This window comes from Astatotilapia calliptera, chromosome 23 (genome assembly GCF_900246225.1).
Source record: "Astatotilapia calliptera chromosome 23, fAstCal1.2, whole genome shotgun sequence".
Taxonomy (NCBI): Eukaryota; Metazoa; Chordata; class Actinopteri; order Cichliformes; family Cichlidae; genus Astatotilapia; species Astatotilapia calliptera.
In genome coordinates, this window is record NC_039323.1 from 4,538,625 (window position 1) to 4,552,519 (window position 13,895).

General features: G+C 40.1%; 1 protein-coding gene across 1 annotated transcript in view; it reads right to left on the reverse strand.

Annotated features, from left to right (window-relative positions):
• The window catches only part of faf1 (Fas (TNFRSF6) associated factor 1), a 61,743-nt gene that overhangs the window by 17,886 nt on the left and 29,962 nt on the right, over positions 1–13,895 (reverse strand). Inside the window, exons 9-13 of the mRNA XM_026157685.1 lie at positions 12,388–12,483; positions 12,159–12,282; positions 11,984–12,047; positions 11,723–11,804; positions 3,865–4,019 (exon numbers count right to left, since the gene is read on the reverse strand). Of these exons, the coding sequence (XP_026013470.1) occupies positions 3,865–4,019; positions 11,723–11,804; positions 11,984–12,047; positions 12,159–12,282; positions 12,388–12,483 (521 nt within the window). The remainder of the gene's footprint in view (positions 1–3,864; positions 4,020–11,722; positions 11,805–11,983; positions 12,048–12,158; positions 12,283–12,387; positions 12,484–13,895) is intronic.

The window sequence follows — 13,895 nt, forward strand, 5'->3', positions numbered from 1 at the left end:
TAAATTAACATTTCAGAGAGGGAAAAGGGTAGCAGGCAGTCGGAGCCCCGCCAAGCTCCCTGTAAATGTCATAATATTAATGAATTGCTATAGACTGAATGCAAATATAGATTAGCTTTTTCTCCTGCCTTTTAATAAGATCTACTTTAATAACTGCCTGGTAAAATAGAGAGGTAATGGAATGGATGGTGGGACAGCGGGTCAGAGGAAGAAGATAGATAGAGCGGATGCTGTCTGAGAGGGGGTGTAACTCATTAAAAGATGAAGCCAAAGCTGCGGGAGCTACTTGCAGACTTTCCAAACGGTGAAATCGAGTACTTCCAGTCAATAGGACAATAGCAGTAGTAGTAATAATCATGCCAAAACCAGCTAAAGTGTGGACGTTGGACTGAAAGATGAATGAAATGAGCTTTGGAATACAATGCAGACAAAAACTTTTTCCAAATGTTGAACTTTGTGTGACCCACACCTTGCAATGAAAAACGTGGGTACCCTAAATCTTAGATCATTTTGTTCTGACATTTGTCCCTGTTCAGACCTCAACCCAGCCACAATATAACAAAAGCTCACAGGGAAACTCTAACCTGTAATGAAAGGCCAGGGAACAATAGACACTAACTTGAAGGGTAACCCAATCTTAAACCTCTAATCAAGCACAGGCTAACCTGCTTTGGTTTCTAACTCTAAACTAAGGAAGTCAGTTCAGCACAATGATGATCATAATCACAACAACATAAAAACAGCACAATCTCAAAACACAACTTACATGTACTTTGTAACCACTATCGTTTAGGGTAAGACGGACACCGAAACTAGGAAACAGGAAGAACTACGAAGCCCTTATGGAATTACGTAAAGAAGAATAAGTATGGCCACAACACTTAATGTCAGGAGGAAGTCACTCCAGGAAATGAGCTGCACAGTTCGGCCTGTCTCATCTAGCCCTAATATAACATAGTAACCTGCGGCCTTTAAAAACCTTTATGGCTAACTAAATGCAGAAGAAACACCTGAATGGAATTTGCAACTACCATTAAATGCTTCGGTGGCTAATGTGACTGACAGATTCTAATTTGTTGCCCATCCCAGCTTATTTTCTCACTGCGGATCCCGACAGCTATAACAGTAAATGTTTTCCTGGACTGTCAGCTTGCACTTCTTCAAATCAAACTGATGCACTATGATGCGAGTAGACCGGTTAGACCTGGCGTCTGCTCCACTGAGCAGCTGATGAGTCAGGGTAGTACAGTAGCACTGCAGGGAATATTTTTGCCAGCCACCTGTACGTGTGCAGTATGGGAACCGGATGCTCCGATAGCTCACTGTGTCATACACACTTTGTTTCAGAGTGAACATGGACATGTTTTGATTTGAAAATGACATTTTGTTCTCCCACCAAACGAGTTATGTTTTCAGGGAAGACTATGTCAAGAGAAGAAGTCGAGTGTACAGAACAGGTTCGCACAACGGTCTGTTCCTGCCTTGAGCAGTTAAGACACAAGTTTACACTTAAAGGCTAGTAAATATGAAATTTGTAAGAAAAATTGTTTCTGTATGTTTCTGTTCTGTGTCCTGTGTACTGTTTGTTTGTATATGTGTCTTTTTGGCTGCTGTTACAACCAAATTTCCCCTTGTGGGACAATTAAAGGATTATTCTTTTTTATTTTATTCTCTAATAAGATCACCTGTATTGCTATAGACCAAACGGGTAATCACATTAGACTGCCAGGTCTGTATAATGTTTAAAACACTAAATCTAGTGTCAACATAAGGTCACCTTAGTGCATATTCTTACAGTGTAATGTATTATGAGAATGCGCACACAACACAAATAATCGACTTTCAATGTGTTTATTTACTTACATGTGCAATGACAGTATACTGCCTCGGCGATATATCAGATTCATTTCCCACGAGTGACAATTACACTGGCATCCAATCAGCAGCACTGCATTTATGCATAATTAATCATTTAACTGGTAGGCCTGTGAGAATAGATTAAGCTAAGCAACAGGCACATTCCAATATCAGCAGGTTTATCACTCGCTCACAGACACACACAAATGCACGCACACATAATCAGGATACCTTTCTAACAGCTTGTGTGACTGATGCCAATCACCAGTCACTTTAGATCAGCTAAAGAGCGTGAGAATGCCGAGCAGCAGTTGGATGTGTGAGCGAGTTAGTGCGCACATGTGCATGCATGCGTTAGCAGCAAAGCTGCGACTAGCTGTGTGTGATGAAAAGCTCCAGATGTTGCCTCCTTTTTAACGTGCAATAAAAAGGCCCAGCTGGGGCAAAAAGCAAAGGAGGCCAATGGGAGAGAAAGGAGTGCGGAATGAGGAAAGGAGGGAGTTTCCTTAAAAGAAATAATGGAGAGCTGAGGTCAGGGTGCGAGTCTTTCTCAATGACTGCTACCAGAGGGCAGGCTTAACTCTGGAGGTTCAGGGTAGAGTGAGAGAGCTGAGGTAGCTGATTAAATAGAAGAGAAATAAAGAAATATCAGAAAGGAAACAAGTAAAATATGTAGTATTAAAGATGAAGGGAAGGATGAAATACATGAAGCATTCCTTGTTTACAATGTGAAACAAAGGTTCAAATTTACCTAAACCTGTCCTCTGTTCAACACTTGAACCTGCAAGAGATCTAATAGTCTGTTAAAAATATATATCTCACTCACTGAACCAATGTAATAAACAGGTGTTGTTGTAAAATACCAACACAGGGTGCTGGAGCTAAGCTAGGACTTTCAGGATAAATTGGAGAGATAGAGATGTTTGGACTCCAACGGAGTCCTTCATCTCCCACTGACCCTCTATTCAGACAGTTTGGTCAAGATTGCCCAATCAGGGGCCTCACCGTGCAAACACAACGCCTTTTGTTAGCATGCAACCTCCAAGCTTCAAAAAGAGAATGAGGCTGAAGAGAGAATGAGAAGAAAGAGATACAGAGTACGAGTAATGGAGTGAAAGATGAATGCCAGCAATTACGGATGTGTCAAACCGATTTTTAAACACTGTTCATTTGCCAGATAGGATTCCACCTACACTAGCATTTCTGGATTATTATCTAAACGCCACCCAAAATATGCAGGATTCACTCTCTAAAGTCCAAGATTTTCTTGCTTCACACACAAAAAAAAAATACAACAGCAGGATGAAGGCACGACTGAAAACTAAATTTACTTTCTCTAAGAAAACTATTCAGAACAATAATGCGGGGACAAGATAGTAGCATGCAACAGACTGCTTCCCAACCAGAGGACTCTGACAGCTCACAAAGCCCTCAGCTCATGATCAAGCTTCTCTCCCGCTGAAATACATTCAATATCCTCTTTATTAGATACACCTCAGTATTTATGCAGACAGTCGGCTCCTGCGGACAGTAAGTCACATATAAATAAAACATAAGGATTAAGGATGCAGTCAGGGCTTAAAGGTTCTCTTATTGCATTACTAAACTTTACAGCTGGCTAAAGCAATTCTAAATACAGCATGAGTCTGATAGACTACCGGATCTCCAGAGAATTAATTCAGTGTTTAAAACCTTAGGTTTTTTTTTTTATTACCGTTTAGCCATCATACTCACTGACCAAACTGTTTTCTCCCCTAGCTATAGCATCACAGTCAGATTTGGCAACCAGAAAACACAGCCAGATTTAGCTTTGCAACAGAATTCACGAGTAGCTGCAGTTTCTACAATTTAAATATTTGATCCGACAACTCAAACATCGCAAGATGAGCTTAAAACTTTATTTACACAAATGAATTACGCAAAAATGGACTCATTAAACAATAGGATTCTTGGAATAAGATACGTCTTCAATCGCACTCCAAGCGTGCTGGTTGACTAACATTGTACCTGGATTTGTTAGCTTCTTTAGTGACATCCCATGCCCATGTGATGAAGTTCTGGCTCAGGTAAGAGACGATAGAGTCAGCGCACATCATTTGGGAGCAGAAGACGTTGCTGAGAACACTGTCATCATTGTGGAGGTAGATAGCCAGCAGCTTTCTCTGTGGAGAGAAACAGTTTGAAAATCAGAGTGGGAGCAAACTGCACCTCTTACTGTGCTAGGACATTTGGTAAGGCAAAGGGTCACTGCAGCTGATCCTTTATTTTTGTCTTCAATCAGTTGTTCAGTGGCTAATAGGTGGAACCAAACACCAAAGTATACAGTTGACTTTGTGGAAGAAGTTTGACTAGCTAAAACTCATCACTCCCCAATATAATAAATGTCATATCTGTGATCGGTGCTGCTCTGTCAGCCATGCACTAGGCGTCTCATTATTGGAGAGACATGTCCATATTACATGAACATAACATGACCACCGGCAGAGAGGACTGGGCGCAGAGCTAGCAGGACTTCTAAAGACCACGGTAGGACCACAACTGGCAAAAAAGCAAATACCACGCAAAATAAAATGGAGAGCGGTGTAAATAAAACTTTGCTTGGAGGCGACAAAGATATGGAGAAAACAAAACAGACAAATCACTCTATTTATTTTACACCAAATGCCAGCAGCCTGTTCAGGTTAGTAGCGGCAGGGCCAGACAATATTGACGAAGCTCCAAATCCAAGGATATTGACACCATCATATAAGCCTGGTAGATTCTCCCTACTGACAATCTAATTAAAAAACAAACACACCCACAAACATAAAAGGTTCCAGGGGACAATGTTGGAAATAATGCTCTTTAAATTACATGTCACTTCTCTTGCTATAAAAGAACAAATAAGAAAAACTCGCACTCTCTGCTTAGTTCATTTTTACCCACGGCTGTGAAAGGGGAGTTAAGGGGTCTGTTCCTCGGGAACAGTAATCTAGGCTACGTGCGCCAAAAAGCGAAAAATCTACACAGGGCGTAAAACGTGAGGAGAAGGGAAAGAAGAAGTTGTGCTATACTGTGGCCTGTGTAGAATAGGAATGGGAGAGCACTGCTGTGTTTGCTCAACGATTAGTGCTTTAGAATAATCTCCAGGGCTCCTAGAGAGAAGGAGCTGGGGACTCATTCACTAGGCCGATTCAACAGCCTGAAAAGATTAAACACTCATGCTGAGAAGACAAGCAAATTCAGTCTTGAGAGAGGAATGAGTGTGAGGAGAGGGAGAGTTTTACAGCGTGAAAAAAAAACCAACAAAAAAACAAAACCCCGATACACACTCGAACGCCGACGTCCCCGACACACACGCACAGATGCGCAAACTTAACTCCGCTGCCCGCGAGTAACGGGACTCATGCTCGCACACATGCATGCTCAATTAGAGCAAGTGTAAAGACTAATCAAAGTGGGCATTTTGGCAAACTGAACTCCTTCATCTTAGTTAAACTGTCCGTACCCCTCTGTTCCCTCTCCGCTTTCAACTCAGATCTTTTGTATTGCCTGTCTTAGCGGGGAGGAGCAAATCCCTCAGTTCAGCTAAATTACTAGGTCCAACCTGAGCTAGATAGTGACCCCATAGCCCTTCCTCACACCTGTTCACCTAAAGCTAAGCTTGCTTTGAGGCTGTGAGAGAAACAAAAGAGTTCACACACTGTAGAATAGCGTTGCGCTTCATTTGCTGTTTAATCAGTGCACCTCTTTCTTGGAAGACGGCCCAGCAGAAAGTTTGAAAATATGAAATATGTGCGTCTATAAATATGAAAAAAAGCATGTGTTCTCGTAATGAGGCGGTCCTTTGAATGAGGCACTTTTTAACCATCGTTTTAAAACAAAAACATTTTTTTTTTTTATCATAAAACATGCAGGTCTTTTGTTTCACTTTTCCTTTTTAATTAATTGCTCCACTTGCCTTTTTTTTTTCCTTTTAGGGATGCGGATTACCATGTGTGAATATGAAGAGCAGGTTTTTCTGTTTTATTTTTTAGTTGTTTGAAATAAAGGGATTATTTATTTCAGATTCTTGAGATAAAAGTGCATGTATGCAAAAAGAAAAAAAAAATTCTGATAAAACACAATGATGTTAATAATAAAACCCATTTACTGTTAGAAATCACCTGAAAAGGGGTGTAAGCGGATCAGGCTCATATCCCACTCCAAATCTGCCCGTATTATAAATGACCGATGACCAATTATAAGCACCTCAAGAATGCTGCTTCCTCTATTCATGTAGTACTCTAACTAAGCCAGTCACAGGAGTATTTATAGGTTTACATAAACTGGACTTCCAAAATGTTTTTTTAATAATGAGCAGCATCTCCTACCCTGGGATGTAAATAATATAATATGTGGTCTGGGCTGACAGATGAACACAATTTATTAATTTACTCAAGTTCTATTAAAGGTGGACTCGTCCTTCATTATGAGGATAAAAAGTGAATTTAACATGTGATCTGTCACATATTAAAAAGGCTTTATTTGCAGACTAATTTATATAATTTACACGTGGAGATAATGAAGTTGTCAGCTCAGGCGACTGAAACTGCGAGCAACAGACACCAAGGTGTGTGCAGAGCGCTCTGTGATTTACGGACACTGTACAGTTATTACTTTCATTTTTAGTCCAGCTTCAATTCACCTTTTCTGCAAAAAGTGTCTGCACAGGGGTTAAAATAAAAAAAAGAAAATGTGCCTTTATGCCCAAACATTTATACTTTCAAAAACATTTAATATAGCCAGTTTACAGTTAGTTATTCATAAAGAGAAACAATCAAAAACAATGTCATCGGTTTCTGTCATGATCAGGTCGTCTCTATGGCTACGAAGGGAAGACCCAAATAGCCAAGTTTCTGTTGGTGAATGAAATAAACCAAGCAAGCTTGCAATATTACAGGCTGTGTCTGATATCACTCCAGAATTAGCTTCATGATTTTGCCCTTTTTAAACATGAATGAAGAGATACAACTTGCTGCTAAAAATCTCACGGCACACCCATAAACACAAAGTCTTAGTCCACATGAAGCCACAGTCTCTGGTGTTAGGGGCCTTTGCAGTCAAGGAGAAAATAACTTGTGCCACGATTCATCCATGTTACATTATTTTGCCACCATCAGAATTTTAGAGCAATAACAGAAATAAACGTGACACTGCCAATTTCTTTTGTTTGTTTGTTTTTATTTTATTTTAAGCCTCTTTAGGGAAACCGTGTAGTGGAACTGAAGTCGATCAACAGCTTTTAGTTTAATTAGGGCCCTTTTTCTGTGGATGACATTTTTGCAACACCAAGAAGAGGCTTAATCACAAATACAGCGTGTTGAACAAAGCCAGGAGAGACTAGTTAATGAGATACAGACATGTACAGATGAAAGGAAGGACAGAGAAATCCAGATGGTGATTGTTCTTTAGATGACCGGCTCAGTCTGGAAAAGCAAATACTTCAAATTGAAGAGCTCAAATGACCTACACGGTGGGAAAACTCATTGTGATCGATGGGCAGCCATGAGGCACATTTTAGAGTCTTTCCAAACAATTATGAAAGCACTGAAATAATATGAAGTCCGCAACTGAAGTTAAGTAGTTAAAGTCCACACTATAAGAATATGGACAAGTTTGAGTTTGCACACCACATTTAACGTTTAACTGTAATGGCCACACATGTATATCTAACTGTTCTGACACATGAGGGATGGAGCTGTCTTATGGTTATCCAAGCTCCTGATCATCGATGATTCTGATGGATTAAGAGAATGTAGAATAAATATATCAATATCTAAAACTTTACACTGATGTAGCCCCTAATCTATCCATTTACACCTGACAGTAATCATTTCAGGTGCAGTCAATAACTAATCAAAGCCACTTGTGATCAACATTTCACAAGCTGACAGAGATACATGTACATCTACGCGCCATATGCCATTCTGACTGACCGCTGCTTTTTCCTCTTGACTCTGCGAGGCTATTGCTGGGTTTTAAAGCAGATACTTGGCAGCGATAAATCCCTCAACTCCGCTCTTCAGCAAGGCTATGAATTTTGATGTGTCTTTGTGTGTGGCAGACATGAGAGCAGAGTGGAGAGCGAAAAAGCGTGGGGTTAGAGTGATTAACCAGTGCGTTGATGGGGATTTAGTGAGGATCGTGGTTAGTGATGGGTGGCCTATCTCTCTGTACGCTCTGACTAACCACTGATCCCCAAGAGGGTTCAGCTCAGCTCAGCTCAGCTCAGCAGCCCAAAGCATTTTCATTAAGGATGGATTGAGTCTATCTCAACATTCCCCCAACACACACCTTCAGAAACACTTCATCAAATGTAGTGTTTTGCTTAGTGATTAGCCTCTCCCAGGCTATGAGAGAGTGAGACTGATTCCTCTGTTTAAAAACCCCTTCAGTCAAACCTGCCCTACTCTAATATACCCTTAATGAAGTAGGCTTTTTCTACTACGAGGACACAAATACTAGATTGCTTTTCAAATGGAAGCGAAAGAGCAAGGGATGGGATTGTCGGATAGATGGAAGAGGGGACGGTGTAATTGTGCACATATGCTACTGTGTAATGAAACCGTGAAAAGCAGCTTGTTTTGGCCTGTCATCTCGGATGTTTGTGACAAAACAGGACAAACACAGAACAGATCAAATAGCTTCTGCTTTCGTGCAACATCTTTGCACATATCCAGCTTCTCCAAAGCCATTTTAACCACAGCACAGTTGGCAGGCTAAATCAAGCTCACCCAGAATAAAACAAAATACAGTGGAAATGAATACTATTCTGCCCTCATGCTGTTTAGAGCACAGTGGTACAGTACTGTGTGTGAACACCAGAGAGACATCAGCCATATTGTGCTGGCTTAGGAGAGGAGATCAGCTGGGAAACAGGCAAAATGCCAAGCTTCTCTTTAGATTTTTTTCTACATCTCTGTTTATTTCACACTCTCTCCTTCCCTTTCTTTTATCCCCCAAAATCACATTTGCTTATTTTTCTCTTTCTTCCCGCACAGCCTTTTTTCGTCCAACTTTCTCTTGTGCTCCACGCTGCTTTTTAAGACCATGTCCTTCATTTTGTGGCCCTGCTATCATCTTTTTCACCCTCCCTCTTTGTGTGCCTGGTGATCTGAACCCCCAGAACATCTTGCTGTGTCCTCACAGTCTAATAAGGCTGTAATCCACACAAGCTGTCCGTTGATACAAGCATCCTTAAAAGGACAAAAGCTGAAAAACAAGGGGGAAAGTGGACAGCTAAAAATAAAGCCTCAGCTGTCGGGGTGAAAATTTGATGATGGTTTTGATAACTAATATCAGTGTCGCTATCAAGCCACATCCACGGTACATACATTAAACATCACCATCATCAATGACTTTTTTTTTAGAAAGAAATGTAATTTTACGGTTTATGGAAAGTAAGGCATAGATTATCGTCATGCCTTCTGCACACACTAATCATTTACTCAGTTACTCTTAGCACACTGTGTCTAACAAGTTTTGTTCATGCTGATATTCCAATTGTTCAAGTTTCAAGAAATACTCAATAAAAGTCTTGAGCCACTTTTTATTTCTTTATACTTTGGTAGGAAAATGTGAAATCTGTCTGGCAATATGTCAAAATGTGCAAAAATACAGTGTATAACAAAATGCACTCTCCTAATAAATCTTGTTTGGAATGTAATGCTCAGTAATAGTTCTACAGGCTTTGCCTTTTGTTCCGTTCTCTGTCAAGATGATCCCACGCTGCTTTGATAATTGTTGTGGTCTGGGCTCTGGGGAGGCCAATCCATGTTTGATAGTGTTCCACTATGCATTTTTCTTTTTCATCAAGGTTTGCTGTTACTGCATTGGCAGTGTGTTTGGGATCATTGTCATGCCGTTGCCAATCAGACGCTTTCCAGATGGTACTGCATGGTGGACAAGGAACGATCCCTAACACGACGGACTGAAATGCAGCTGCAAACCACGACAGAGCTCCCAGCGAGCTATAGAGACTCATTGTTTTATCTCTCTCTGACCACCTCCAGACAGATTAACGATTATTTAAACCAAATGTAAAATTTGGATTCATCCCTATAAGACCTCTTGCCACTGAATATTCATCCAGTTCTTGGCACACCTCAGGGTTTTTTCTCTGTTTCCATTCCTTAAGAATGGCTTTTTAACAGCCACACATCCACCGAGACCATTTCTGATAAGGCTTCAGCATATGGATCAACTGAAGTTCCAGATACATCCCTCGTATAGATAGTTATTTTCAGGCTTACCGCTTTGTCTATTGGCCTCCACTTGTCCAGGCCCAAAAGCCAGTTGGGAAACACCTTGTTAGTGTAAAGATGCTGTTTATGCTCATCAAATTGTGGTACTTTTGACATGTTTCATAAATTCAGCTAAACAAATGGGAACACATTACATGCTTTTTGCAACAAGCTGCTAGTAACAAAGTGCTTAAAAGCATAATTTCATATTGGTTATTTGCCCAGTTGTCCGTTATGTGTAGACACATCACTGGTTCATCCCTTAAGTTGGGTGCCTTTTGTGGTTGAATGATTTCTAGGTCACTGTTGAGCAGTTTAACAAAAAACAAAAAAAACAAAACCAAAAACATTTCTCTATAAATGGTCAAGTATAAGGACTGGACTGAAAACGAGACAATGGCCAAAGAAAAACCGAGGAGACCTTAAGAGGACCTGGGGAACTATTGGTCAAGACCACTTTAAAGAATTATGATGAAGTCTGACTTCTTGGAAACAAAATATAAAGAGAGGAAATAATTAGAGATGAAAATATTACCAGGTCTCCATTACCTCTATTATAGATGACTGAAACACTGGGGGGACTGAGCTTTTGCTGTTGTGGCCCCCAAAATATGGAATAAACTGCCCCTCTATATTAAGTTGGCCCCAACACTTGAAATGTTTAAATCACTTTTAAAAACGCACTTTTTTTCAAAGGCTTTTTAGGAGTAGTACCAGAGTCAGTTTGTAGTCAGCTGTTGCTCTTAATCTTTTTTATTTTGTTAATTTTATTCATTGTATATTTTATTGTCTATTTTACTCATGTTTTAATATTTAATATATATATACTGATTTATTTTTATCATTTTCATTTATGTATTTATTTTACTGTTATTTATATTTATTTCTTTGTCTGCTTAGTGTATGGTTTTTAACTTTTATCTGTTTTATTATTGGAAAGCACTCTGGTCAACTGTGTTGTTTTAAAGTGCTATATAAATAAAGTTGGGTTGGATTGGATTGGTTTTACTGGCATTAAGCCTAAAACTAAATGACTTATATTTAAAGTTGTGTCTCATGAGATCTCCATAGATATCATTCTACATAAGCGGACTGAATTATGTGTGCAACAGACCAGCAGCACGGCGTCAGTGATCTCTGATTACCCTATGCATCCATCTATAATGGTAACCAGATTCATCTAGCTTTCCCCAACTTAACAATGAACTCTAACCCAAATGTAAAAAATGTAGGCCAGGTGAATAAAGTTCCTGATTATATTAGCGTTTTAAATTTCCCCCAGCCCAGTAACAAAAGAGAAGTTATGAGAAATAAAGTATCTCCCTTGACAGAATTAATAATATCCTTCTCTGTTTGTGTTCCTTTGTCATGTTATCTTAAGCAAAGAAAACTCAAACCTGAAAAAAGCGACTCTTCCATGAAGGAGAAATGACATCAGTGATAAAGGACAGGCCATCATTTGTAACATCAGTACCTCGTATCACTTGCACAGCCCAAATTAAAAGGGATAAGAATATGAAGCTTCAAAGAAAAACACAAGTTTTTCAGAGTATATTAAAAATGTTCCTGTGAGACCCAAAATAGTCCAAAAGGTTACTTACATCTCTGGCTTTGCCATGGAAGGCCTCTTGAGATGCTGCCTCCAAAGACCCAATAAAGAACATTGGATGGGTCTCTCCATATCTACAGGACGCACACACACACACACACACACACACACACACACACACACACACACACACACACACACACACACACACACACACACACACACACACACACGACTCTTATTTAAAACATTGTTACTATCCAGCTTTGTCAGGTTTCAAAGCCATTTTAAATTGAGCATAACAACCACTCACCTCGAAGAAAATTCAGAAGTAAAGTGAATTAAGGCATCAGTTTCATTTTCACTATTCTCTGGCACTGCAAAAGGGACAAAAATAATTATATGGTCAGGCTTTACATGCTGTATCTGGAGGTTAATACTACAGTGGCTGCTATAACTGAGTTCTACAAGTGGTTCACATTACGTACTCATAGGTGATTTCCTACAGCTCGAGGAGCCCACTCCAAACATCTCTGAATCATCCACACCAAATTCTGATGCGTCTTCATAATCATCACCCTCACTGTCGCTGATCATATGGACATCCGCACACTGTAAATAAGAAGCATTTCATGAGCATGTCTGATGCTTGAAAGTTGCCTAGGGGATGAAATGCATAACTCAGAAGCGTGCGGTGGCATACGTAGGTCAATTTACCTCTTCTGTGGGTTCCTGGGCATTAGCTGGCGAGGACCTTCGACAAACACTCAGGTGATGGCAGGGATAGCTGATTCCAGAAAGAGCTAGTGTCATCTAAAACAAACAAACAAAGGAAACAGAACAAAAGAATGAAGCCAACAATTAAGAATGACTGCCGACCGTGTGCGTTTACTCAACACAATATAATAATGTCATCAAGTTTAAGTATGTGTTGGTATCTACTGCTTATGACTTGCCTAAAACTGATGCCTAAACCAAAACAAGGCAAACTTCACCACTGATTCTGTAGTTGTGCCTTACATTTGTTTGCCTTTTTCCCCAGGCAGCAGAAGCATAACCTGTATCATGACATACTTTGTATTTTCAAACAAAGGCTTGATCATCTCTCTAATGAGGCGTGACCACAATGAGGTTTCTGTACACCTGCAGGATCCATAAGTGCAGTGGTGGTCTATAGTAGAAGGTAACCTGACTAATGAGCTCCCAAATCCAAAACCAGGACTGAAAATGTGAGCATTCAGCAGGGACTCATTACAGGAGTCTCCTGGCTCAGACCCCAAGGGATATCAGCAATAGAGACAAGGCTGTTGCAGAATGAAACTAAAGTTGTCTTGCTTTTAGATCTTAGATCTTCCAATCTGAATATACTGAGACTTAATAATAACACAACATTATATTCAGTGGCACCTGAACTGAAAACCCACATGCAAATACTGTTCTGGTAGAGAGAACAACAGCACTGAGGCAGGGTAGGTAAGCTTGGTGTGATAAGAGCCAGAGGAGCTGCTCATCCCCTGCAGAGGTCCTCTTATCTGCTCCATTGTCGAGTGCTGAGACACACAAAGAGCAGCTGGACATGGCTGAATCAAGAGACGCTTACACGCAACACCAATTGAGTCTGAAAAGAGCTACACGGGCTGAATGGAGTTTTCCTCTCTGTGTCTCTCCTAAATTAAAAGTACTTCCTCGTGCTGGTGTCAGCTCTCTAGAGCAGGAGAGAGCAGTGTAACCAGTAGACCTTATCACAAACACGGACTTATAAGTGTATCTCTGTTTGCCTGGCACTGATAAGAACTGTGCCGTCACGTCGCACTTAATTATCTTTTGACTGTTAGAAAGTAAGTGCGCTGCACACAAAAGAACCAAATATTTATACAAAACTATTTGCACAGTTGTGGACTAGTTGAGTCAGTGTAGGCGCTGCTGGGGTTGGGCAGTATTGCGATACTCATCCTGAGATTAGTTTGAACATTTTAATTGCTTTTTATGCTGCGGTTTTGTATTTTACGTAGAATCCACAGTGCTTCACCATATAACAAATCAACAAAAGGGCTTTTTTGTTAGCAATTACACAAAATAACCAAATTATTTTCTACAAAAAAGAACAAGGTAGAAATTATTATTTAAGAAAAATTTGCATAGATACTGATCAAGAAATCATGAGAAGCTGTGTCCATATCCCCCAAATCTACCACAACTATACTCTTTGTCCCTTTGCAATCACA